This window comes from Cardiocondyla obscurior, linkage group LG28 (assembly GCF_019399895.1).
Source record: "Cardiocondyla obscurior isolate alpha-2009 linkage group LG28, Cobs3.1, whole genome shotgun sequence".
Lineage (NCBI taxonomy): Eukaryota > Metazoa > Arthropoda > Insecta > Hymenoptera > Formicidae > Cardiocondyla > Cardiocondyla obscurior.
Window position 1 is genome coordinate 1276618 of NC_091891.1, and position 26897 is coordinate 1303514.

At 39.2% G+C, this 26897-nt stretch overlaps 2 protein-coding genes across 3 annotated transcripts; one reads left to right on the forward strand and one right to left on the reverse strand.

The window, feature by feature from the left end:
• On the reverse strand, positions 1 to 24922 carry Dhc36c (Dynein heavy chain at 36C). The gene is made up of 39 exons (XM_070673509.1): positions 24846 to 24922; positions 24330 to 24599; positions 23724 to 24027; positions 23395 to 23540; positions 23161 to 23314; positions 22668 to 22817; positions 22121 to 22309; positions 21811 to 21914; positions 21457 to 21726; positions 20873 to 21177; positions 20286 to 20640; positions 19453 to 19926; positions 18915 to 19295; positions 18294 to 18730; positions 18078 to 18193; positions 17118 to 17940; positions 16346 to 16908; positions 15960 to 16157; positions 15629 to 15760; positions 14873 to 15416; positions 13798 to 14309; positions 13288 to 13634; positions 12791 to 13177; positions 11758 to 12376; positions 11268 to 11456; positions 10361 to 10890; positions 9718 to 10266; positions 9322 to 9513; positions 8959 to 9185; positions 7664 to 8034; positions 7245 to 7425; positions 6660 to 6958; positions 6176 to 6340; positions 5854 to 6094; positions 5160 to 5452; positions 4592 to 4829; positions 4359 to 4510; positions 3843 to 4124; positions 1 to 3604 (listed from the first exon to the last, which is right to left on the reverse strand). Exons 2-39 carry the CDS (start codon positions 24569 to 24571, stop codon positions 3398 to 3400), a joined length of 11868 nt encoding a protein of 3955 aa, XP_070529610.1. The 5' UTR covers positions 24572 to 24599; positions 24846 to 24922; the 3' UTR covers positions 1 to 3397.
• On the forward strand, positions 24922 to 26889 carry Mefts (elongation factor Ts, mitochondrial). 2 transcript variants are annotated; one of them, XM_070673510.1, is made up of 4 exons: positions 24922 to 25004; positions 25583 to 25744; positions 25833 to 26364; positions 26445 to 26889. In XM_070673510.1, exons 2-4 carry the CDS (start codon positions 25583 to 25585, stop codon positions 26666 to 26668), a joined length of 918 nt encoding a protein of 305 aa, XP_070529611.1. In that variant the 5' UTR covers positions 24922 to 25004; the 3' UTR covers positions 26669 to 26889. The 2 variants fall into 2 exon arrangements, with proteins under 2 accessions (XP_070529611.1, XP_070529612.1); XM_070673511.1 differs by lacking the exon at positions 24922 to 25004 and adding an exon at positions 25116 to 25361.
• Positions 26890 to 26897: the final 8 nt, after the last annotated feature.

Genomic DNA, 26897 nt, shown 5'->3' on the forward strand with positions numbered 1-26897 from the left:
TTTCAATTAAAAAGCATCTTGATTATTATGTTTAGGTAAATATTTCATATTATACAAGATAGAGAGTATTATACCATAAGGATATTCTAGTTTTTTTTACAAATTATAATGTAAAATATTATATAAAGTATTGATATGTGAAAAATAAAATATGTACCTACAAAACAATTTATTTGTGGCATCCTTACTTCCTTAAAAATCCTGCAAACATAATTTTTACAATTTTAAATTATCTTTTTCATTACTCTTTTATTCACATTACTTAGTTTATTGTAATTAAATTTCAGATAATTTTTATACATCAATTTATTGCAAAACTATTTTATCAAAATTTTAATAAAATATTTTATATTAACTTCAATCGTTGTTAAAAATTAAAATATTAAAAATATTTCCAAGCACCATAACTTAATTCGAAACATATCATTCAATTTTCGTTTGCTAATGCACCTATTTATCTTAATAAAACTTTCAGCTTTGTGCATATTCCCTTGCTGTTTTTCTTGACAAAGACTTGAGGAACTAGCTAAGTGACAGAAAGATTGATCGTTATATGAAACCTAATGTCATGATCCTTTATACTTACGTTCTTTCGCTTTACTCTACATTATGATACGAGAAAGAAACAATATAATCGCGCTAGATAATCCCTCTTTTTTTTCTACATTTTTGAATATAAACTGCGCAAGCATTGTCGCTTCAGAAAGTTTTCTCAACCTGTTTCGGCGATTGTGGATATCAATTATGCGTGAGATACCGCAAACTTTCCACGCAAGAAGTTGTATGCGCGAGTATCTCGCGAACTTTCGGTAATGATAATTATTTTGCCACCTGTTGCGAGCCTCGTAATCCCCAGCAACACGAAGGCAAGCTGAATGCCAACGATACTCGATGATAATGAAAACAACGGGACTTGAAAATGGAGAACGCCGAAGATAGCGAGGTTCTCAGGCAAAAAAGGGATCACCCAATTACTCGGTCGCAGCTTAATTTATTAAATCAGCTGACGACCAGCAGCAATTCCATCTCCGTGATTTGTTAAAGTCACCGTTCCTCGGCTTTCTCAATCGTCGAAGGCAAAAGTAAAAGGCCGCCATTTCTGGCAGAGATCCCTTCGTCCCGCGCGTACCTCGTATCACCGTCCGCGCCCCGTCGTAAATTTCGCCCCATCGACCCTGCGTAGCGTAGGCGCAACAAAGAAATTCAGATGAAGGTCACTTTGCCAATAGGAAGATAGCCTGACGGCAAACTGTAGGTAAAGGGTGGGTGCGAAGAGGATTCATGCACGCGAAACTCAGGGAAGAAGGAGGGAGGAGGCTCGTGAGTTTTCACCCTCCGCAACCCTCCGCGGCTTGTATCAGGAGCCTGACATCCATTCAAGCGACGTGTTCTTAGGCTACCGCAACCGATCCCAATCGTAATAGTTTATTAGTGCGATCTTTGCTATTTTTTTTTCTTTTTAATCTCATTATTAAAATGACAAATTGAACATTGAAAGATTATCAAGTAATATATTTAAAAAACGGATGGAAGAATCAAAATAAGTGATAAAAATAAATTGTTTTACACGTGATATGTAACATATTAATGTATATGTAGTAATTGCACGTGGTAATAGATCGACTAAATATAAAAATCTAAGATAATTGAAGCCCGTTATTGCGTGCTTCGAAAGAAACGGCCCGCGCTCGCTCGCAGTTGACTTAATTGGACTTCGGATCTATGAGATATCGCGAAGCGAAAGAAATTCTACGCGGGATGGAGGGCGAGAGTGAGAGAGATTGAGAGGGAGCAGAGTGCACTTTATGAAATTGCATCGGGTATAATCACATATTTTCTTCATGGCTCGAGTCACGGCTTAATTCGAATGATGGTACTTCGCAAGCGAAGGGATGAGAAATTAAGGATACTACGATAGAAAATAAACAGAACAAGAAGGAAGGGAAAAGAAAAGAACAACCACAAACAGGACGAAGCAGAACGATAGGCTTGCGGATAAAAATTAACAAATTTGAGCAAATTTAGCTGGAAAATAATTACAGAATAAATGCATTTGCTTACGCACAGTTACGGAAATTAATCGATCTCTCTCGTCTACGAATTACAGACAAAATCCGACGAACGTGAACGGATAGGCTCGTTTAAATAGTAGAGAACATCTGGCCAAGAAAGCTTCACGGAAGCTAACAAGAAAGACGCAAAAGTTTCAGATCGAGTGACGAGAAGGAGGAGGAGAAGCGCGCGTAAAAGAGAAAGCAGAGGAAACACCCTTGAGAAGAGAAATAATTTCGCACCTCTTCGCGAGGAAACTTTCGGCCTGGTTCGCAGAACACGCACGACACCGAGGAACATCGCGCGTGAGATGTAAAATTGTACAATGAGAAATACGTTTTGCGTAATAATCGCAAGAGAAACACAACACAGAGGGAGGGAGGGAGAGAAAGAGGGAGATGAAGGGAGACACACGGGGATGCTCGCTGTGACGAGGGGGTGGAGACGGCAGGTACGGGATGAGATCAATACGAGGTCGCTAGGCAACGAGCCTCCGGCGATCTCGGTCCGGGTAGACAGGGTGCCGCCAAGCAAGCCGCTGTAGCCGCTCCGCCACCCCTGTGGCGGTTCAACCCCTCTCGCCCTTCCGCTTTCCCCGATCGCGCTCACTGTCCCACCCCCGAAAGCGCCATATTCCACATAATAAATACCGGCAACTGTGCAACACGACGCGCGGAATAACACGAGGAGAAGAGCCGGCGAAAATGGTGCCCGCCACGACGACGCGAAAGGAGATCGACGAGAATTTTGGTGAGATTTTTAATTAACGAGCATTCAGCCGCTTTTCAAGCTCCCGCTCGAATCTCCTGCTTTCGTAGATATTTCTTTCTTTTCTTTTTATTTTTTTCCTCGTACCGTGGGTAATAGAACTGCCACTGTTTATGAACTGTCTTGTGCAAGTCGGCTAGCGTCGCTATCTTTTATGCAAGTTCTTGAATTTAAAAGCCAATTTAGTATCCGGAATTTTAGATATTTAGATAATACTTACGGTCGACATTTGAAACTGTACTTTAAGTGTTGTACGTTATTTAAAATAAATGAATATACGCTTATTACGAAGCGGAATGCGTGTTCTGCATTCATTAAACGCTTAAAAATATCACGAAAGCAACTTGCATATATTATTTTCTCCCAAAAAATAAGGAATTTAACATCGCCGAGAAGTTGATCGTCACAATTCAAATCTTTTGAAATAAATTTATTTTTTAAAGAGAGATATCACTAAATATTCTCCGATAAAGATTCGAGACATGTAAGTGAATAATTATTCAGCGACGTACCTTCTTAATAGCAAGCTTGTTAAAATGCCGATGATTAACCCGTCTAGAGGGAGGTAAATTCTATATTATTCCGACAGCTGGCATAGCATGGCGGTGCCACGTAGGATCCAGTGCTCCGGTGGACGCGACGTCGGCAGCCAAATCGCGATGACGAAATTGGTTGAATGACCGGTGGTTGACAGCACGCCCCTTCGTTCGCTAGTCTTGTACACAGGGCACGTGTAGGTGTCCCTATCCTGCACCTGGTCCTTCGTCACCGGTGTCAGCCAAATCTAAAAAGCACGAGTCACATTTCTTTTGAGAAACTGGCGCACACAGAGTCTAACATTAAAAATTTTGACGCTCGATTAAAAATGCGAATGGCCGAAAGAGGCACGTTGCACTTTTGGGTAAGCTCCAAGAAATCTTTCGTAGAAAGCTTCTACAAAGGAATTTCTGAATTATTTGAACAACACTCGGGGAGCATCGAGCTTGGCGGAAAAGATTGAACTCCGCTCCGTGTTGACTTACGTAAGGCACGGTGTCGTAAAGGATCTTCGGGAGGGATTCGTCGAGCTTCATTGTAGTCATGTTAAAGCGAGCTCCGTCAAGAAATAACCCGTGAATGTATACTCCGTCGACCGGCGGCTTCTCGAAAACCGTCTCTTTCAAAGGAACAAAGTCGTAAACTAGTAAATCGATGGGAATAGAGTACTTTCTTGCGTAATTTTGACGGGCACCGGTGAGAAACGCTTGCGTGAAGTAGAATCCGGAAATCCAGAACGATGTGGGAGGTCCTTCCGTGTACCAAGCCTACAGGAAAGCCAGTTTAATTACTGTGTAGTTATTAAAATAATTTGAAACTCAAGTTTGTCATAAAATATAACGCCAACAATTTTATTAACCTAACGAAGTAATAATTTTCATTTAAATAAATTTCTGCAAAAGTCACGTTGTCAAATTAATCAAGACCATTAATGTAACTCGATCAAAAAGCTATAATTTCGAAATTATAATTTAAAATGTAATATTTTTTCTTTATTTTACCTGAAGAAAGTTCAGCCTCTTCAAAAAATCATATATGTAGCTGCCGAGCGGCTTCAGCGAAGGGTAAGAGTTCTTCATCCACATTTTGGGTATTTTACCGATAATAATCGACGAGTAGACCTCTTCAAGGTCAGGGCTCATTATCACAAGTCCTAGGAAAGTACAAGTAAAATTCAGAAGAACTGTAAAACACTAACAAAGCATAAAAGTTTTTTCTCGGCTATGTTCTTTACCTTTGATCGCCTTTTGGATATTCACGAGGCTGCTCCGAATGGTCTGCAGGAGTTTATTGAATCTACCCATCTCCTGGACCAACACAGTGTTCATACTTTGCTCGTATAACGTGGGATACCTGTCCAAAGCGGCTACCAGATCGTAGTCCCGCGGCAGCCTCGACAGAATGTCGGACGCGACGCCGTAGACGGTCTCGTCGGGTGATTTTCCGGCGTCCACTTTCGCCTCGCCGACGTCCTGACAAAAATCAGAAGACTTTCTTAATGCGGCGCGCTCGTAAACTTTTGACGCGACTATTGCACTACGTTATTTTAATTCTGTTACCTCTGACAACTGAATAAATTGTGTTCAACTTAAATTAAAGAACGACATAAATTTTAATAACGCTGCTTTATTATGACGTTAATTTTACTGTGGTTTCCAAGAAATCTTTTTTCTCGTTACTTTAAATATCTGATTCAAATTTATCAGCGTTTTATTGTGCAGCTATATTATTTTATAAAAGGTAAAAACATTAATTTTTACAATTAAATAATACTGTAACATTCTCGATGTTCGATTTAGTACCTGAGTGGTCAGAACAGAAGACAGCATCAAGTAGCTCTCTTGCTGATCTTTGATGATGTCGGCGTTCTCGTGCATGCCGAAGACGCTGGGTGTGGTGGTCATCGGCAATTCTCTCACGTAGTCCAAGAATTGACTGTAGTCGCTGACTGGCGGTACGTAATAAAGGCCGCTGGGATCGAACAGATATTTTCGATCAACCACGATCACGTCCTCGTGATAGAATCGCGTCAAGATCGTGTTCAGGGTTCGTCGGTCCCACTCGTCGGTCACGCGACCGCCGTAATTGCATTCGCCTTAAGAAAAAAAAAAAAAAAAAAAAAAAAAAGAAAAGAGTTAAAAAGCTCCGGCGAAAACTTGTTGCTTACCGTAGCTTGTCAATGGTTAAAATATTTGTTCTTACGCTCTATTTTTAATTCATCATTTCCAAAACGTTAATTAATTAAATATAATCTGCAATATAATATAAAAACGAAGAATGTATATATAATACATTTTATATAAAATTAATTTTTTCTTTTTTATAATTTTTAAAATGTTATTTCTGTACGAAATTTCATTATTAACGTTCATTAATTTTTCAACTCAATTCCGAGTTTAATTAAAAATATCGACAATCATTATCCGTTATATTAATTTTTAAATTTCTATCTTTTACGTGAAAGTTTCAGTTACATGTGGAATTTGATTCGGGTACCGGTCAGATATTTCAATGCGGTGAACTGTACATCGTCGTACTGATCGAGCAAAATTTTGAGTTGTAGCGCGCTGATACGTAAATCCGTTTCGTTGAACTCGTACTGATTGTTCCAACCGATCGGCCCGAACTTCCGTCGCTCCTGTACAATGCCATGAAAGAAGCATAGCGAGAAGAGCAGCTGCTTGAAGATCAGTTGCTGCTTCGATTTGTCGAAGAAATCGGGGTCACATATCGGGTCCTGTCGCGCAATTCAAGCGAATCTCTTAGAGTCGGTTCCTTGTCTGTCTCTTTGATTTGCACAAAACGAGAAGCCGCATACCTGGTGGAAAGACCGCAAAATATTTGCGCGCAGTCCTTTAGGAGGCTCGTTCGTCATTTTTACGCCGTTCTGCAGAACGCTGACCGGAAAGTGCTCGACCGGATAACTCGTCAGCCACAGCCGGAAGTCGGGGTGCACCGTTTCCTTTGTGAAGCTCTCGCATATCTAAAGATAATAAAATAAAAATAATAAGATAGTAATTACACGTAAAATAAAAGCAACCGCGTTAAGAAGTCAAAAAACTACACGATAAAAATACATTCTCTGACAACTGTTTAATTCAACTCATTAAAATTCAAGAGCTAGAAGTCGCAAAAAATTATAATAAATGTTATATCGTATTAGAATAAAAATTGCAGAAAATTGTGTAACAAGATAACTTTGATACAAAAAAAAAAAAAATTATGAATCACTTATTTTGATTGTTCTGATAGTTCTGGCACTAATCTTTTTAGTCGTGCGGTAGATTTATGAGAAAAGTTACTTTTTCCAGAGTGACCATAAAAGTTTTGGCAACGTGACAATTCTGCAACACCACCCAGGTACCGTTCTTCACACCCTCGTCGATAAGACCTTTGGCGATAACGCCCTGACCTTGGCCCAGGGACAAGGAGAACAGCCTGCTGGCACCAAAGCCCTGATCGTCGGCGAATTTCAATAAGATCGCCATAGGATCCGCCCCGGGTGTCAGGACGAATATTAGCGGGATGCAAGAGTGCGAGTCCGCAAAAGAGGCCGCCAGATCGAAAAGTGGCGGCACGATGTACTGATGTCCTAATTGTTCTATCGGGCGATAAAAAAAAAAATTAGACAAACAAAATTACAACTAATAGTTTCAGCTCGCAAATTTTTTAGCTATACAATTGAGTTTTTTTTTATTACATAGAAAAAAAAAGATATGAAAGGATAATGTTATATGTGGATGGATCTACTTCCTATTGTCACAAAGAATTTAATTTCGCCCTTTCGCTCGAAATGTATGGCCTGTTCTAGATTCCCCGTGTCCTTCGTCTCCGGGTCGATCTATTCTTAAATTTTGGTGGCCTCTTTTCTTTTTTAATAACTTTACCTTCAACGAATAATTGTGCCGCCGGTACTATCTTGTCGGGACGTATGCAACGAAGCACCAGCATCTTTTCGAAGCTGCTCAATTTATCCCAAGGAGCGGGAAAGGTCGAAGTGTGAGGTTCCTTGTGATCAAATATTGTCTTCCACTTGTCGACATTTTTTGTATATGACTCTCTTATTCCCTGAATGATAAGACACAAAAAGAAATCGATCTTATTGCAATAAACTAAATTATGCGTTCTAATAAAATTCCGTAATTAAATCAATACTGATTTTTAAAATTCCGTTAAGCTGCATAATGTGTTATTGTCACAAAGAATTTTTATTGACTTATGTAAAGAATTTTAATGCATTTTTATAAAAAACGCGCGGCGCTTGTATCGACGAAGATATTGTCGATTTATGTGCCGAGAAACTTACCGTGAATCCCGGTACGTTGTCTAATCGGCAAAGCTCATCCCAAGATCTCGCCGGCAGCCATTCGGTGGGATTGGTAAAGGGATTCTCTAGGCCGACGCCGCCGGTCAGCAGGTACATCCACTGTGCCATGGAGAGTTGGCCCTGCTTGCTCAGCAAGTTCACGGACAGTAAAAGCGAAAACAGTAGCTTGTCCTTCTCGAAGAGCGAACGACATATATTGACATACAGGGAATAGGTGAAGCACCTGGTGAGATCCTTCAAACGCTGTTTTATGTCCTCCACTGGTGGCGTATTGTCGATCGTATTCTTGAAGAGATTGACGAACCAGACGAGGGAGTACTGATACATCGGATCAATATTCGCCAGCATAGCTGTGAAAAAGATTAACGAAAATTATTATCGCACGATTTTAAGTACGTTAAAAATACATATTTTTCTTATAAAATTTATAATTTTTTGTTTACTATATAAATTTTACAAATAAATAAATATTATAATTAAGTTTCAAAAAATGATAAGTTATATTATATGAAACATTCCCGAGTGAAAATTTATCTAGCGAATCTGATTTTGCAGCTAGAGGTTAGATCGCGCAGATTAAATATATGACTATCTTCAAAAAAATAAAGTTATTATTTAAAAAATAAAAAAACAAAATCTGTCTAGTACCGATCGCTTAGTCACTGTCCAGCGCAGACCATGCATCTAAATACATAGATATCTAAACGTTTTTCGACGCGTACTTGTTTACTGTTGTGTGCTAATATTACGCAAAGCTCGCTCGATTGCCGAATTCGCCGAATTCGCCAGGCAAACCGGTTCTCGCCGCCCGCCGCCCGCGATTCCTCCACCTTGCGAACTTGGAGCGCGAAGACTGACCGGCCGATGTAAACACACGCACGTATTCACACTACCGCGGCGGTCAGCGGGCCCGGCGACCAACAGTCTGGGCAGTCGAGCGCGCGTTAGATAGGTCAAGACGCGTAGTAAATTAGTAGTACGCGGCGAAAAACGTTTAGATATCTAGCTTTTCTAGCTCGGTGCTGGACAGTTTTGCTACACAGCCACGAGATGAACCACGAATTGGCTAGCTAATTATTAGGAAACGGTGGAAATCAATTTCTACTCGGGTTAAGAGTCTCTTCGTCTTTTCCGTGAGTTTATAAAATTTAAAGTTATTCTTATATTACCTTTCGACACATTTTATTTTAACAACTTTTAAGAGAATCAAATTGATTTAAATTAAACGACTTGCTTACAAATTAAATGTTTGTTTGATTGACGTTTTTACTCACCAATCGTGAAGAAGAGAACGGTACTATAGACTGCAATCGGCGTGTACTGCAATCTCGCCGCGTCGATCGACTTCTCGGTAATTTCAGCAGCAGTTTGTTTAGTTTGAATCTCGTTAGCCAGACTTTTCGATGAACTCAACACGGCAATAGCGGTTTCGTCTTCAAGAATGTTCTCCTTGGACGCGGATAACACTTCCAGAATCTTATTTTCTATCTCCTTTAACATTCTGCGGAAAAACGAAATATCACCCGACGGAGCAACGATAATTCTGAATTGCGAATTGTGTCAAAGCTCTACAAAACTTACATGAAAAGTAAAAAAAATAGAAATTAAGAAAGAATAAAACAATTTATTTATTATACTTTTTGTTAGCTGCTCCTTGAACTATTAGCTGATTTTTCTCAGATTCGAGCTCGGGTCTTTCTTTCGCAACGACTATCCCCAAAAGCTGATCGTCCAGACCGATCGGAGTGATCATAAAGTTCAATAGCGTCACCTTTACCACTACTTCCGGCAAATAGTGTGGATTTCGCAATTTCGTAGTAATGTAAAATCTAAGAAAATAAAAAATTCCTTAAATTAATAAATATTAAACTCACAAAATTAATAAAAATGATTTACATCATTTACATTTTTGTTCAACAAATTTGTTATAATTAAAAATTTATTGTAAAGCGTTATAAAAAAAAATATAAAGACATAATTAATTACGCTTATATCGTGTCAGATGTGAAATGCATAAAATTCAAATAACTTACCGAAATTTATCAGAATACTCGATGATGCTATCGCCAATTCTAATACACAATGCACCACCAGATCTAAAAGTCTGCTTCATTAGCAACGGTTCCAAGGCCGCGTCTAACTCCTCACTGATATTCTCTAGCAGCACCGGCTGTCCAAACTGCACGGCATTCTCCAGGATTCTCATGTAATCCGGTTGGGTCAGTCTGACGACATGTAAATTCAACTCTTTTTCCATATTCTTCACCCACTTGTTTGCCTGACCCTGCGGATCGATCATAAGCGGCCAACGACGCGAGTTTGTAATGATTATAGCATTGTCGACAGAAAACAAGTCGCTCGGCAAGCCGAATATGTTCCAACTGCGGATGAGCACCGGGTCGCCCAGCACCTGCGTAAGCTGGAAATCCTGGGTGCAGACAACTTTCAAATTAGTGCAGAACTCTACCCAGTTCTCTATCTGCCGCTGTCGATACTGCGTTGTAAAGACACCAAGATAAGCCACCACGCCGGAGCTGATCAGGATGTCGCCCGTTAATTTGTGATAATTTTCTCCGAGCAACCTGTTAGTTATCATAAAATTTCATGTAGAACATTATTTCAAATTAATAAATAAAACTAAAATAAAATTAAAATTATTGAGTTATTAGTCATTACTTGGCTGTCTCAGACCATCTGGTGTACTCTCCACCGAGACCCCCGATCAACTCCTCGGCTCTCCTCAGCTTCTCCTCACAATCCTTCACCTCGTCAGTCATCGTTTGATACTCGGCCCTTCGTTGAGCCAGTAGAGTTTCCAGTCGAGCCAATCTCTCTCGCACATCTTGCAACTGGTTTCTTTTCAGTGCCAATTGTTCCATTGCCGCAGAATAATTGGCCTCAGCTTTCGCCAGAGCTTGTCTCTTCGGCGCCACCACTTTAGCGACCTTATCGTACTCTGATAAGGCAAAAACCCAGCGACAAAGACCTTCGCAAGCAGTCGACACCTGCCTGATTCGTTCCGGATCAAAGTTCGGATTCGTTAGAATCGTCGTGCGAATCTTGATCATAATGTGCTCGGAAATGTTGTCTTTGTCGAAATTTAGCAGCGATTCTAAAAACCGCATGTCACCCAGAATACGAAGCGACGCCTTCCAGTAATCGTCCACCGTACCCTCCGGACCCTGCACTTTTTCTGGCTTCACGTCCTGTATCATTATTAAAGAGATGTTTAAACAAACAAAAATCAAATTTGATTTAAAACAAGTTTTAGTATATAATATTAACGTGTATATGTAATTATTGAATATATTTAAATTATATATTATAATATGTATATATTATAAATTTACATGTCATTATGTCACTTCAAGTATTTTGTTTAACATTAATAACCTAACTTCACCATTTGATTAGATGCTACATAAATACGTATTTTATGCACTAATTAATATTTACATATCATTATTCATGCAAGCTGGAAACTAAATAAATTTAATATTAATTTTCTATTTCTATCAACGAGCAAGTCACGCTTATATATATAGTATATACATATTATTTATTCCGTAATTATTTAATATACCTTTAGTATGCAAATCGCTTCCATGACTAATCGTACTCCAGCCGGCGGACGTTTCATGGATTTGACAATTTGGATGTCCTGTGGAGTTAAGGTGTTCAAAGCAGCATTCGCTGCGTCAAGTATCGGCATCACTTCCTGAAGATTTGCGTCGCATTCAACGCGAATCTCTTTGGCTTCTGCAGCGACAATCTAACCGTACAACTCGTAGTTATAATTCAACATTAAATTTCTCATGCTTATTTATGTTCAAATTATTCAACACAAAATTAATTATTATTATTATCATATTTTAAAAGCAAAGCTAAATTAATTCGGAAACAAACTTGAAAAGTAATGAGATTAATAAGATTATAATAAAAAAAAACGTAATAATCAATTTTGGATACATTATAAAGTCGTAAATTTATGCAAAATATAAAATAAAAATACATATAATAGTCATGAATTCGATAACTTAAATGTTAAATATATTTGCAACGTTCGAACTCACCATAGCAGCTTCCTCGTCTTTCTGAACGACTTGCTCAATCTCGCTAGCTTCTTCGCTCTGCCGCTGCACATCCAGAAACATGGCCTCCACATCTTTCGCGGCCACCAGTAACTTCGGTTGAAGGGCCACCAAGGTTGTTTGCATCCTACTTACTTCTTTGCGTGTGCTGTCCAGCCTGCCGAGACCAGCTTCGTATCTTTTTTTACCTTGTAGCACTTCCCTTCGCTTCCGATCCAGTAGATCCTTGAACGTATTAATGAGTTCCAAATATGACGTCGGCGTGACATAATTATAACGATTTAGCTGTTGCAGGAAATCCTTCGTCAGCTCTTGCGTGGACGTGTGGAAATACTGGCACATTGCGATGCAGGCGTAACGCTCGTCGTTCGGCAAGTCGATGTCGCTCAAAAACTGCGTAGCGACCGCGAGCAGAGCGTCCTCAGGCCAGGGTTGCAGCCAGTCGATCGTACAGCAGTTCACTAACGCGGGAAACGTGCGAATTCGAGTGCGAAACCCGTCGCCGATCGGCGACATCGTCACCACGATGTGCAGGTGCTCGCGCACCGTCTGTACAAAGAAGTTGAAAAGTGCAACCGGGCTTCCGTCCGTCTGAATGGATCTAAATAGTTTGAAAAAATGTCTTATTATTCCGTATTATTTTATTTTAATCAGCTAATTAAAACTGAAAGATATTACGTCGTCGACCTTTTTCTATTGATATTTTTATCAATAAATTAAATCTATTTACGATACATTTGGAAATTTTGTGATAAAAAAAAGATAATTATAATAACACTAAAGTCAGAATAAAAAGATTGCGTTTTTTATAAATTACATTATGTGATCAAAAGCATTTCTGCAATATATTATGTTACGGTAAACTGCAATGTAATTATTAATTGATCAAATTCCGTTCTTATTGTGTAAATTTAATAAATATTATATGCAATTGAACCGCGTCGCAGGCAACCTATTAATGTTATTAATAATTAATCGAAAACTTATCTGACGGAGATATTCATGCGAGATATACCTGTCCCTCTGCCGATCAATAATTCGCATTTTTTCGCAGATCTCGGATTTCTCATCCGCCGCGAAAAGATTCGGCACTTCGCCGGAGTTGAGAAGGTTACTGATGTCTTCAAGAAAGGTCTCTTCCTTGATTTGCGTGTCCATAAAGAGAAAGACTGTGTGCAGGTCGCTTGCAGCGCTCTTCCGCAAGATGTTCTTCAGGTCCTCGTGCCATTCGTACATGCCGTACTGCTGGGAAATCTGAACCTGAAAGAGCTCGTAGTCGGATATGTGGGCCGCCAGCTTCGTCAGGGATTGTCGACCGGAGCCGCCCATGCCAACCAGAAGAGCGTGGTTGCGCGATTGCATCATCACTCGACAAATTTTCGAGAGATGTTCTATCGCGAATCTAATATTTATATAATTATTAATTCAATTAATTAATTCATCTTTGCTCTGTAGTTTTAATATTTTTATTGTTTTTTCAAAACGCATTTAAAACTTTCGATAAAAACATACCTGAAGAGTACAAGATCCATAGGTGTCTTCGAAATATTGTTGTACTCCGTGAGGTACTCTTCTACTACTTCGGCGAGTGCATCCCAATCTTCGATCTCCGTGTAAAATTTCTGCTCGGCGATCGGATTGTGAAAGTCGCAATAAATGAGATTTCGCAGATTCACCTCCGTTATTTTTGCGCCGGGCTCATCCTGGAGATCCTGGAAAAGGCGGTCCATATCGTCATTCATGCGTTCTTTTATAGTCTTCCGGATTTGCTGCACCAGCCACCTGCTGTCGGCCTCATCGACTAGTCGATCCCCATAAACTCGAAGTACCTCGTGGACCCACAAACGTTTCATACTCATCTTAAAAATTCAATAAATACAAATTGCTTTGTTTTATTTGCCACAAAATAAAGATAATAAATAAAATTAGTTTTTAAAAAATTATAATTGTTTTCTTTTTCAAATTAAATATTGAATTATAAATGTCTTTAAATAATTTTCATTTTAATACTCAATTCGGTACCAAGTCAGTGATGGTTTCGGGAGTAGAGAGCAGTACGCCTTGAATGACTCGCGAAAAATCTCGTAGATTGAACAGATAATGAGATTTTGCAGGAGTCGGCAGCAGGCTTTTCCTAGTCTCTTTATACACGTCTAGAGTGGCGTGGACCAAGTGGTCGATGAACGGCGCGAAGAACGTCGGAAAATCTCGGGTGGCAAAGTGCCAGACGATGATTCTGCCGAATATGGTGGACAACACGTTGTCATCGAACTCTGAAATCGCCAGGGTGACGAAGTGCCGTTTGAACCTCGGCGTGATGTCACGTCCGCTTGCGGGTGGACTCATCGCGCACATCAACTGGACGTCCACAAGTCTAATCGGCACTATCTCTTTTCGGTCATACCAGGTTCCGTGGTCGAGCCACTGGCGCAGCAGCTCGATCGGAGGTTGCGCCCCGTATTCTTCTTTTTGTGGCATCGACAAATCATCGACGAAAACTACCCAGTGTTGACCGAGCGGCGCACCATATAAACCTTAAAAATAATTATTAAATATTAATAATAATAAAATGCATTTTTCAATAAAACAATTTAAATCATGATAATAAAATAAAATTAAAAATGTAACTTAATAGTAATTATAATAATTTTTAAAGTACTATCAATCCCTTTGCCTTAAAGTTGATAATTTTATAACCCGCCAAGTTTCTTTAAATAGCGTTTCAAGAACATTTCTAAGTTGATCGTGCAGACTTAGCGAAAAAAACTTCGGCTTCGAAATCACACACAAAACTGAAAAAAATTGTTTTTTAACTTCGTACAAGATCTCTTAAAAGCTTAAAGACTTTTTTAAAATACCCTTGAGCAAAGTTGGACACAACTTTCTTTCTTCCAAAGAGAAAACTTAACAAGATTTTAATCTCATACTTTAAAGTGCTCTTTACAAAATGACTCTATGACGATCTTCCACAAGGCTATAGAAATTCATAGTGCAAAACAGTTTTTAAACTTGACTACGATGCTAATAATTATTATGTTAATAATTTGTGATTTATTTATATTTCACGTCCAACAAAACAGGCTATCAATTAGCAAACCTTTTTTTCTTCGGTCTAGCTTGCTCATGATAATATCCTGCGTCTGATTGGCAGTAGTCTGCGCCGAGAATATCACAAAGAGCGGCTTGAAGATCTCGGGATTGTTCCTTTTTAGCAAGAACTCCATGATGTAAACGGACTTTCCAGTTCCCGTTGGCCCAACCAAAAGGACAGGCTTGTGATGACGGATGAGATACCAGAAAAGGTGGAAATATCGAACGGTCTCTACTGTAGAGACAATAATTTGATTCACCGGCATGTCCCTGGGGATCGATGGAACGTCCTTCAAATCTTCTAGCCAGAGTCTCCACTCGCCTCTGCCCTCCTTGATGTACTTATAATCGAAGACCGAACCGGCGGTCGGCAGAGAAACTAAGTAAGGTTTCTTCAAGTCGCCAATTTCCGGCGATATGCCGAAGCGTTGGCGTACTTCCTGCGGAAATTCGCGTTCCGCCAATGCTCTAAAGAGAATGCTAAACCACTCGCGATAGTTGACCATCAGCGTGACACCCATCGCCCAGATGCACGAGAAAAAGAAACAGCCCTACGCATCAAAGAACATATTTTTTTACAAAAATCAAACCTAATACTTTTATGTAATGTTAATTACTATTAATAAAATTAATAAAATATATAAGCTACGTACTTAATAAAAAAAAAATTCACAATTTAAAATTAAATATAATTAAAAAACTGCATTATTTAAAAAATGGCTTAATAGTTTTTTTTAATTTACGTATTATTATTTAAACTCACTTCTACTTGTGCTCTCATATCCAAATCGGAGAGCCCGCTCACGTACTTCTCGTCGCGAAAATCGTCCAGGAAACAGTCGTACAGGTACATAACCGAGCGCGTTAGATTAGCATCCGGCATCGTTATCATTTCCTGCGGGCAGAAAGACCGCGAGAACGCGTAATTTCCGACGGAAATGAGAAAAGTTTACTGAGATGTGCAATACGCGAAGTTTATTCGTTCATTCTTTTCCCGGCAATATATATTCCGCAACATTACGCATAATTCTAGAGAGACGAATTGGAAATAAAATCGAATTTCGGAAGAAGTCAGCTTTTAATGACGAGCGTACCTTTGCGCCGCAACGACGAATCAGATGCAACAGTGACGGGCAAAAGCGTAGATACATGTCTTTCAAATGGCTCTTAATTTCCTCGGTGAAACTGAGCGGTAATGTATTCAGCCATGATATCAAAAGTGGCGTCCAACCGAGACTCACAGGCTCCATATAGATCATACCACACCGTGACACTGTAGCTGGTGACGCCACCTGATAAGAAAGATGTTCTAAAGTGTTATACGTGCGTGAACAATCCAAATTTTCATGCTGTTGCTGATAAATGACATAATTAAAAAAAATTATATGCGTTACCATAATATAAAAAAAAAATATTAAGCAACCCGAAATAATATCTAAAGTTTACGTTATATTTATAAAGTTACGAAATTTCGGATTACTTCCAGATCCATAGGCTCGAAAATCAAGTTTGTCGTAGGTGCGAGCTGGATGATCTCTCCAGACGTGAGGCAGAGCTTCTTGTTATCATCAAGTACAGTGTTCATGTTCTCGATCCAAATTGCGTCCACCGGACCGTCAAAGACCAGCCATTTCCGGTTCGGATTATCGGAAGTGGCGAAAGCACGGTAGGCCACCGCCAAGACACCGTCGCTCCACTCATGCGACGCGGGATCGAATTGCCCATACAATTGGCCCATTGTGATGGCCTTGGGATTGATAACTGTGATCTCGACCCGATGTTCGTCCATCAGCTTCCGATCTTCCAAGAGGCCAAGGCAATCCGCCAGCATTCTATAAGCTGAGGTTTTGCCGCCGAACGGCAATCCAACGATCATGAAGCCGTGGCGAACGATCATCATCTCGTAAATCTGCTGGATCTTTTCTAAGAAATGATCCGTGCACTGCAGATTTGCCGCAACGCACGCATCCCGCGCGCACGCATTTATGTGCGTGTAATCCGGTGTTGGTAGTACGACGCCGGGAAACAAATCCGAAGCTATCCCTGATATTAAAAAAATAAGTTTATAACTATTTATTAAATTTTTCACAGTATATTTTTTCGATATTTTCAACTATTTTTATTGCAATATTAAAATGTAATATAAAATTAAACAAATTATTTTCCTCTTTTATTTCTTGTTAAAAAATATTTTGTTTATTTTAATAACAGTAACAAATATGTAAAATTTTAAAAACTTTTTAAATACATACCCTCAAAAAGCGGTAAATCGTGAACGAGAAACTTCGGCAAATTGACATCTAGAATACTCCTTAGCATCAAAATGTCCTCGGATTCGTTAGGATAGCGAAGTTTCAGATTGCCGGCGGCGATTAGCACAGATTTAACCGCCCTCATGCCGTAATCATAATGATGCTGACTGCTGAGCTGCTCCGAACAGAGTTTATAAGCAGTAACTATTTTCACGGCCAACGGTCTGCCGTTGTAGAAGCCGTAAGAGTACAAAGTATTCTCTGCGATCAGAGCATAATCAGGCACCATCATCGCCACCGGGCGAAAGAGGGCCTTGAGATTGTCCGGCAGCTCGGTTCTACCGGCGTAACCCGGATTCATGGTAATGAATATAGCACAGGTGTGGTCGAGACTGATCTCCGTACCTTCAAAAGTTATTTTCTCAGTGCCGGCATTGATCGCGCACTGGATCGTCAGAATCTGCTGTGCGACGACCGACAGGACCTCCAAGTCAATCCGATTAAACTCGTCGAAGCAGGACCAGGCACCGCACGAAGCGAGGCCTTTAAAGAACTTACCCAGGGCGATATAGTCGAGGCCCTCGGAGCAATTGAAAACGACGCATTGCTTCGCTACAGCCTTCGCCAAATCTTTCGTAGTCTCTGTTTTACCAGTACCAGCCGGTCCCTCGGGCGCGCCGCCCAGATGAAGGCTTAAAGCGCCGAAAAGGGTGCGATAGCATCGATCCGTTAAAGGAGTGATTACCAAGCGAGATGTATTTCCAAGGTACTCGCAACCGTAACGTATGTACGAGTTGATCATGTATGCCCACATATTATTTTCCTGCTCCAGCAAAACATAATTGTAAATTTAAAATAATAATCAATAAGAGATAAATTAGAATTATATATTCCGAAAGATTTCAGAATTTTAATTAAATTCGTATTTTTATTAAATCCTAATATTAATTAAAATCGTACCAGCCAATAATATCTGAGTTGGCACAGCCATCTGAAGTCGGTATTTTTTACCACTCGTTCCTTATACAACTCCGCGAGAACGTCCTTGCTATGAACGTCTAAAGTAACTAATGCCTCTAGAAAAAAAAAAAAACGTAAAAAAAAATTTCAATTAATATAAGAAGATACTTTAAATAATTTTAAAAGTACTATGGTCATCATCGTTTAATTACTTACCCAAGGTGATGCGATTCTGCTTCGAAAGAATTCCCCTGATCAGCAGAATAATATCGTTTAATTCCTCTTGGCATTGATCCAGGTAATTCTTTAAACCGGTCACTCCCTTCAGCATGGCTTCCTCGACTTGTTGCGTCCAATACGTCTGATCTACGCAGAGAACAGTTTGACCAGGCCACTCGAGAACCCAGACTGTTCTCGCCTTCGTGTGGTACGCCAGAATCGCTTGGTGCACCATGTGACGTACGCTCTTTCGCATTTCCGCCTCGAGCTCGATCAACCACTTCTCAACTTGTCCTCTCGCCATGGAAGTGGATATGATTTCTAAAATAGCAACCTCTTCGCCCTCCATAGATCGCATTGCCAGCACTTCAAGGTCTTCGTTAAATTTCAGTCGAGCTATGCCTTCGAAGCATTTTTTCAAGTGCGGCTGCACACTAATGAATTATTTTATTCAATAAAAAATAGTTTTATTTTTGGAAAGTTCTTAAAGTTAAATATCTTAATAAATAAATAATAAATGTATTTTTTCAGTATAATAAAATAAAAAAATAACTATTAAATAAATATATATTATTTGTTTTTTTTATATTTTAAATTGATTTGTTATACGCAACTCACCGTGTGGGATCTTTTGTCTCGGAGAGAATCTCCAGTAGTTCGTCATTGGAAAGAAAGAAGAATCTAGGGAAGAAGAGTCTCTTCCTCTCCAAGTATTCGTTCAGACCTTTTTGAATTAGTTCTAGCAGTCCGAAACTTTTCTTCAGTCGTTCCAGCATCTTTTCGATCTCAACTATAGCAAGAACGTGTGGCTCGTTGTAAACATTCTTCATGATGTCTCGCCATATTTTGTCAACTTGCGCAAACTTTCTTCCTTCTTCTGGCATCTGTTGTTGGATATCCGGTGAGGTGAAGATTGGCTCCAAGTACATCCATGTACCCTGCACTTTCAGCCACTGATCTAGAATGTCTTCCAGTAAGCGCAACGTCTTCTCCCATTTACTGAAACATATCAAGCAACATAAAAAAATTTTAAATTAAATAATGATTTTTTAGAAATAAAACACGAAATTAATTATGCACGTTACTTGCATGTGATAGCAAAATCACATTTAATACGCATAATTAAATATCGCCAAAGTTTTGCAATTAAACTCACATTATTCGAGCCTCGAAAGGTTTGATGTAAGGCGAATTTTTAATGGTTATCGCCTTTGTGATGTGATCATCCAGCAAAAGTTGTATCTCGTCTACGCCAGCAATGACATAAGTGCCGGTGTCCTTGTAAGGATTTACCGTAAAGGTAAGACCGCTCCAGTCCCGTTGCATCTTATCCATACCCTTCTCCAGAGTGTCTTCCTTCGTGGCGGCTTCAGAGACACTCTCAAACTGAACGATATAAGCATCCAGACCTAAAGCCATAACTTTACCCAACGTCAGATCGGCGTCGAATTTGACGGGAATGCCCGCGATCATCGATACTTGCTCCCAATGTCGCACTTTCATCCCCGGATTGCCCAAAGTCATCACCACTGGGATCCGATCTTTAAATTCCTCAATTCTTTCACGAACCGCAGCTGCCAGTTTACGCACGTCTGGTTCTTGGAACGCTTTCTCCAACTTGTAGATCGTCCTGAAACAGATTTCATTATCAAAAACACAAAGCGTGCAATGTGACAATAATATCTCAATATCACGATACAGAACTATTTACCAAAATTAATTAATCGTAACAATTACATCTCAATCATTGTAAAGAAAAAATAAAATTATAATAAAGTTTCCTAATCATTATTTTTATTTTTCTCTTTTATCAAGATTTTTTTATTTTACGTCTCATGTATAATAAACATGTCATTATATTAAGAAACATCAAATCAATGTTCGAATAAGCTGAAAAACACCAAACCTTCTGCACATTATTTTTTATTTTAATTTTTATTGCAATATTTTATCTCACGATTTTTTTATAATCTCTTAAACGCATATTACCTGTAATACGTTCCTACGTCGTTGTCGATGTCTTCAGGATTATAAGTGCCGATCGTACTGTTTATCCATTTGTCGTATTTAGTCAAATATTCGCAGATGCTGTCAAAGAGCTTCTTAAAAGGCTGTAAACGATCAGCAATCCGTTTACGCAGAGGATATTGCGTGATCTCCCAACCAAAAGCAACTTCCTCCTCATTAAACTTATCGATCTTCTCCATCGCTGCAATTAATCGGTTATCCAAATTCTGCGCTCTGCGCTGGTAACGATACACTTCATCGATGTCGCCCCAATACTGTATTTCTTCTACTTGTTTCACGTACGAATCCAATTCTTCTACGAATTTCTGATATCTAACTGTAAAGACAAAACTTTACTTTTTGAAAATGTTTAATGCGGTGCAGTAATGATGTTAAAATCAATGTATGAAAAATGCAAAAACAATCCACACATAAAATTTTTTCAATAAATAAATTTGCTTTTATACAAAAATTCGAGCTTTTAATCAATAAATATAATATAATTAATTGAATTAATCAAGATTATTCCCGAGATCAAAACTAGTATTTCGATACTCCGGGTCGTCAACCTTTCAGCGCATCCTGGTACTCCTGCGTCTTGTTCTCAACAATCAGCCGGTTGTCCTCGAAGATCTGGGGCATTCTATGATACCATTGAAAGGCCACGCTGTTGTTACTTATCTCGCTCTCTGTTAGCAACCAGTAATCCGACAGAAACATAACGTGCCCGATCACGTCCAGCAACTTGAGCTCCAGGTTCTTTAGAGTGACGTCACTGGTAGTTCGGACGAACTTGATGAGTTCCATCAGAGCCGCGGTATTGGGAGGCGGGGTCAGGACTCGCTCGGATATAGCTTCATATTCCGCTATGACACTGAATACAGTTTAGTTTGAGAGAATTGAACTCGATATATAACACTTCGAGATAAAGAACTGTCGGCGAGACCGAAATTAACTATATGCAGAGTAATTCCGAAGTTAATTAAAAACATGCGAGTAATTTCGAAGCTTAATGTGGCTTCAAATTTACTAACATAGTCTAATTGCAAACTGACTAATAATGACAAATCGCGAAAGAGCCAAAAATCAAAGAAAATTTTTAGTACTTTATCAAAAATCTCAAATACGTGAGACACATATATTTAACATTTACTTCTTCGTCGTATTCTGATATCGATCGACTAGGCGTTGAATTAGAAGTCCCTTGAAGCGTTCTACATTCTCGACCACGGCCTCGACGAAGGGCGCGTGAGAAACTTCGAAGAATCCTGCGAAGACCGTCCTCTCGATCTCGATCGGTATTCTTCCAGCGAGATCGTAATAGAGTTTAATTTTCTTCCCATACTCCCCGAGCGCCAGCTTCTCGTTCAGCAAGAACGCCTCCGTCCGGCCAAGCTCTTCGTCGTTATAGAGGTGCTCGTATCTGCGAAAAAGAAAAAAAGAAATAGCGGAATTACGTTATCAAGCGATTTATCACGGCCGTCTACGACAATAAATCGATAAGCACTTTCTCAATTCTGCCATCGTCCGCTCCGGGATTATTTTCTCGAGATCGATCAGCTGATTTATCTGTCTCTTGAGCTGCTCCACGATGGGTTGCGATATCTGCGGCTGCGAAGCGCACAGAGCTGTTTGTAATAATACTTTAAGAAATGAATACTTTATCAGTTGTTACATAAAAAATACAATTACGTGCACCGTAATACAATTAAAATTACTAACAATTGTTTTATTATTTTTTAATACGTGTCGATAGTGATTTAAATTGTCTAGGAAAAGCGAGCTTTATTCCTATTCAATTTTACGTGATGCAAAACCTTGAGAAATTTCGGTGGTCCCGCCCAATCGAGATAAAGCTGCGTCTCCAATCGTTCGAAATTCCTCACGGCGTCGCATATCGCCTCGAGAATGTCACAAAGTGATTTCTTAAATTTATCGAAGGACGGCTGAAAAGCGAGCTCCTTGGAGATCACGGTGATACTGATCTTAAAGCGGCAGACTCTCGACTGTAAAAGAACATAAGAAATATTAATGCATTATATGTTCGACCACTTTGCAAGCTACAATAAACGAAGACAGGCAGCTCGTAATGTTCGCGAGCTATTGTCTACTGTTTAGTCTCAAAGCTTCGACATGATGGCCGTGCCATGAGAGTTACGTGGGTGAGATAAAGGCTCAAGGTAAACGAAGCAGGCCGACCTTGGAGAGCACTCGATAAGCAAAAATTGATGGAAATTGTATCCCGGAGCGTTTCAATAAAGCGCGCGACAGCATGGATAAACCGAAGAAGGAAACGCGTGTTTCCTTGTCTGAAAATGATTTCACGTCGATCGATCACGGTAAGCTTCGAATACGTATATTCACCTTGGCGCTCGTGACGTAATTAACGAAATCCCGCAGAGAACGCTTGCAGGCCTTTAAAAGTTGCGACTCCATCAGCTTGGCGGTGCAATCGAAGAACCGTTTGAACTGTTTGCGTCGCAGCGGGCTGGGCACCATCTTTTTCCTGTTATTCTGCAACGAATGCAATGATATATGAAATTGAGGGAGAGAAGCGAGAAACACTTATCTAAATAGATTTATTATACGAATAATAAACGAAGTAAACGCGGACTAATAAACGGAGAAAATAGATACAAATTCTTCAATAACACTTTAATTTTAATTAAATTGTGCGAAAAAAAAAAATGTATAAAAATAAATGGAAGAAAGTTTGCAAAAGCCTCGATTAGCGGAGAATAAAAACTAATAGAATAAGAAATAAGACTCGTGCGAAATAAATTGTTACTTTATCTGATTCTTCTTTCTAACGCGACGCCTTTTATTAGCGTCATTATTCTTTACTTTGGAACGTTACCACGAGAAATATTTCCTGAATTCCGCTGTACCAAGACTTTCTTAGAATTCGTCGGTTGGCGGCAATTTCATGAGTGATTAAGGTGTAAAAATGTGTTAACTCCCAGCTTTCCTCGTGCGCGGTGACGTGCTTCAAATCGATCAGCCGAAATTGACTGAAAGGATCGACGTTGCTCGCTAAAATGCTCAGAACAATAACGCAAATCAAGCATTCGTAATTATAGAACCACGATACCTGTAGTCGCGAATCCACTGTTCCAGAGTCATTCGCATGCATGGATTTATCAAATACAGGTCGGCGTGCAAAATTTCGTAACAATGCTCCATGTGTTTTCTCGAGTCCAACTGAATGTGTCGCTCGTCCTCGCGAATCGCATAAAACTGCAATCCATATCGAATTAAATTCCCGATAACGAACACTTCGACGCCTATTTGATTTCGTAAATTAATTTATATACCAATGATTAAAACAATAATACGAATAAATCTTATGTTATAAAGTAAAATAAATAATGTGACTTTGCTGTAAAAAAATATTTATAATTTTTTTCTTTTATGGCTAACCTTTAAAAAGTGTTCCTCGAAAGGATTCGTGAGCGCGAACTCCACGATGGCTTTTTTCATGTTCTTCATAAAGTCCTCCTTGATCTCAAGAATCAATTCTTTGGCGAAATCAGGAAATTTATCGCGCAAAGTGCTTGGAACCAGATCGAGTATCGCCTCGACAAAAACGTCCTCGATGCTCACTGTGTGAATCGTATCGACCCCGTTGCAAATATAATAATAATATCTATTGATGTCCATGTCGTCGATCAGATCCGCGTCCATTTCCGGAAGTTCCGGTTTCACTATTAAACTCACCATAAATCTAGCAACAAAGAGATTTATTTAAGAGTTCGAATTTTTTTCGAAGCAATTCAATAATTATTCTTTTTTTTTATTTTAATTATTTATGCATTTATAATTTTATTAAAAAAAAATTATTTTTTTAATTATTAACTTTGTCGTTAAGTAAATTAGAAAAGTCTATTTTGGCTATACACAATCCATTTTAATTAATACAATCTAACGGTCCATCCTGTATACATATACGATTAAATATTAATTCGAACATGGTCAATCTTGACCAATGTATGTGCTGCTAAGGTTATGTTTATATTTTTTTTTTACCTGCGAAACTTCTCCTCGCGAAGACGTTTCGCAGTGTGAGACACACCACGAAATTTTTGCACCTTTTCCATTTTTTTGATTAGTGTCTCACCCTTTCTTTTATATGTTTTAGAGCTCATCAAGTCCGACGGTAAAGAAAACAGCGGTTCCACTTTTGCATCGAGGACCTTTGGAATTCGAACTGTATCCTCGATCTCGCATTTTCGTTCCTTCGTTTTCTCTTGCAAGCGAGAACGTTTCATGTCTAATCGTAATTCTGACTATTAATCTCTGAAAAATACATAACAGCAATAACAGTTTATTAAAATCCGAACAGTTTTATTTATTTTTTATCATTGCAAAATAAAACACACGTTTTCCTTGTTTGTAAAACTAATTAACCTCAATTAACAAAAAATCTATCGTCAAAATTTTTATGTAAAATTTACATATATCTATTTAATACATACTATTAATATTAATTCGAGCATAATTATATTAAAATATAATACGATAATAAAATAAAAATGTATTTACCTATTCATAATTATAATGATTATGTCATGCAAAATACATAATACAATATTTTGATTAAATAATTTATCTGCATGAAATTGTCGAAGTTAAGATTAACAGGGTACGGAAAACACTTTTTGATGGTTACTGTACTGGACTGTCCTCTAACCTCCAAACACGGTAAGTGCTTTGCGTCTTTTTATTACCGCGATGCAACTCGAAAATCGCGAAAACGGTTTGATTTCCTTCGAATCTTCACACGCCAACGTCTCGCGCGATTAATCGTCTAATCACGGACTCGCGTTTGCTAAAAGTCATCCACGTGTTATTCGGGCGCGTATAAAAATTTGCAAACTGCACCCCACGGTAACAGTATCTAGGCAACGTAACCAATCGATTTGAATTAGCGAATCCTGTGAATCTCGGCGAAATTCTCGTAGTTTCTTTCTTCTCCATTCCTTCGGCGAAAAATAATCTCGCTTTTAGTTTCCTTTTTAAGGTTATGTTCCAGGAATCACCTGCGTTCTGATTGCCACGGTAACTCGAGATCGACGCACGGAGCTTAATAATATGCTTTCGCGATTTCAGCGAGAATTCTTAGCCTGATTTTGCTTCACGCAACATTTTCTCTTTTGTGTTGTACATTTCTTATTAAACAGAATCAATTACGAGCTACGAAATAAAAATTTTACTTAAACCAACATTAATCTTGTAAGTTAATTACAGTAACTCAGAATTTGACATGATGTATCTTCTAGATGATCCCGGCAAAGATATTCCGATTGATTCACACAAACAATCTGGCAGGGCTCTGGCAGGCAACAAACAAATCTCTGCTGGCCAAACTTCGGAAGAAGACCGGCTACACTTTTGCAAACTGCAAGAAAGCCCTCGAGCTGCACGAGAACGACGTGGATAAGGTGAAAAGCACCTCTATGACCGCCTAGGCGTGTACTTTGCAGTTACAATTGACTTATGACAGAATCTCTTAGTTGTTCCTTGCTCCAGGCAGAGACATGGCTGAGAGAACAAGCGCAACAATACGGCTGGACTCAAGCAGCCAAACTGAAGGGTCGCAATACCAGCCAAGGTCTGATTACAGTAACAGTGGATGGCCATCATGCAGCACTGGTTGAGATTAACTGTGAGACAGATTTTGTGGCACGGAATAAGAAGTTTCATAACCTTGCCGAAACCGTAATCTCTGCGGTATTGAATCATGCAAAATCCCAGAAGATTCAAAGCGAAGTACAACGGACGGTCTTTCATACGGACATCCTGAAAGACCTGGTGGCAGCAGATGGCAAACCTGTAAGTGATCATTCCGCCCTGATAATTGGCACGGTAGGCGAGAATATCAGCGTAAGGCGCGCTCTCGCAATTAGCGTACAATCACCGAACGTGACGCTGTTCGGCTGCACACATCCGGCGCCGATGAACCCCATACCCGTGTCCTTTGGCAAATACGGCGCCCTTGTGGCCATCAAATGCAAGGAAAACGATAACATGCTAGGTACACAGCTCTGCCAGCACATCATTGGTAGGTTTTTTTTTCTGAAAATACTTGTATTGGATTAAGAGAAGAGAAAAAACAGTATTACGATAATTTTCTTTTAACAGGCATGGATCCACAAAAGATTGGAAACCCACAGGTGGACGAGCCGCACTCTAACACGGACGAGGAGCAATGCATGATCTATCAGGAATTTCTGCTCGATCCTAGTCTCTCTGTGCAGCAGTTACTGGCAGAGTCACATGCTGAGATTGTTGACTTTGCGCGTTTCGAGATCGGCGAGGAGCCTGATGAGGAATCAACATTGAAAAGCGCTCAGACTTGCGGTTAATGTCAATTTTGTCTGAAATTAAATTCAATTATTATCCATCGTTAATTAATTTTTGCAATTATTTTTAATGTAAACATCGAAAAAACAAAGAATTGATGAAAACGGATTCCTAGATTATTCACCTTTAAGAAAAAAAAATATTAATATCACTCTCGAATTAGTGCTATGTACAGTTTATCGTGTTATTACAATAAAATCCATGCTAACCTTGTAAAATTTAATTTGTTAT

Coding starts and splice junctions, on each gene's coding strand:
- Mefts (XM_070673510.1), top strand. CDS start 25,583: ATGATCCCGGCAAAGATATTCCGATTGATTCACACAAACAATCTGGCA. Junction 25,745..25,832: donor ACGAGAACGACGTGGATAAG/GTGAAAAGCACC, acceptor TCCTTGCTCCAG/GCAGAGACATGGCTGAGAGA. Junction 26,365..26,444: donor GCTCTGCCAGCACATCATTG/GTAGGTTTTTTT, acceptor TTCTTTTAACAG/GCATGGATCCACAAAAGATT.
- Dhc36c (XM_070673509.1), bottom strand. CDS start 24,571: ATGAAACGTTCTCGCTTGCAAGAGAAAACGAAGGAACGAAAATGCGAG. Junction 18,194..18,293: donor GCAGAATCGCATCACCTTGG/GTAAGTAATTAA, acceptor TTTTTTTTCTAG/AGGCATTAGTTACTTTAGAC. Junction 9,514..9,717: donor GAGTATTCTGATAAATTTCG/GTAAGTTATTTG, acceptor TTATTTTCTTAG/ATTTTACATTACTACGAAAT.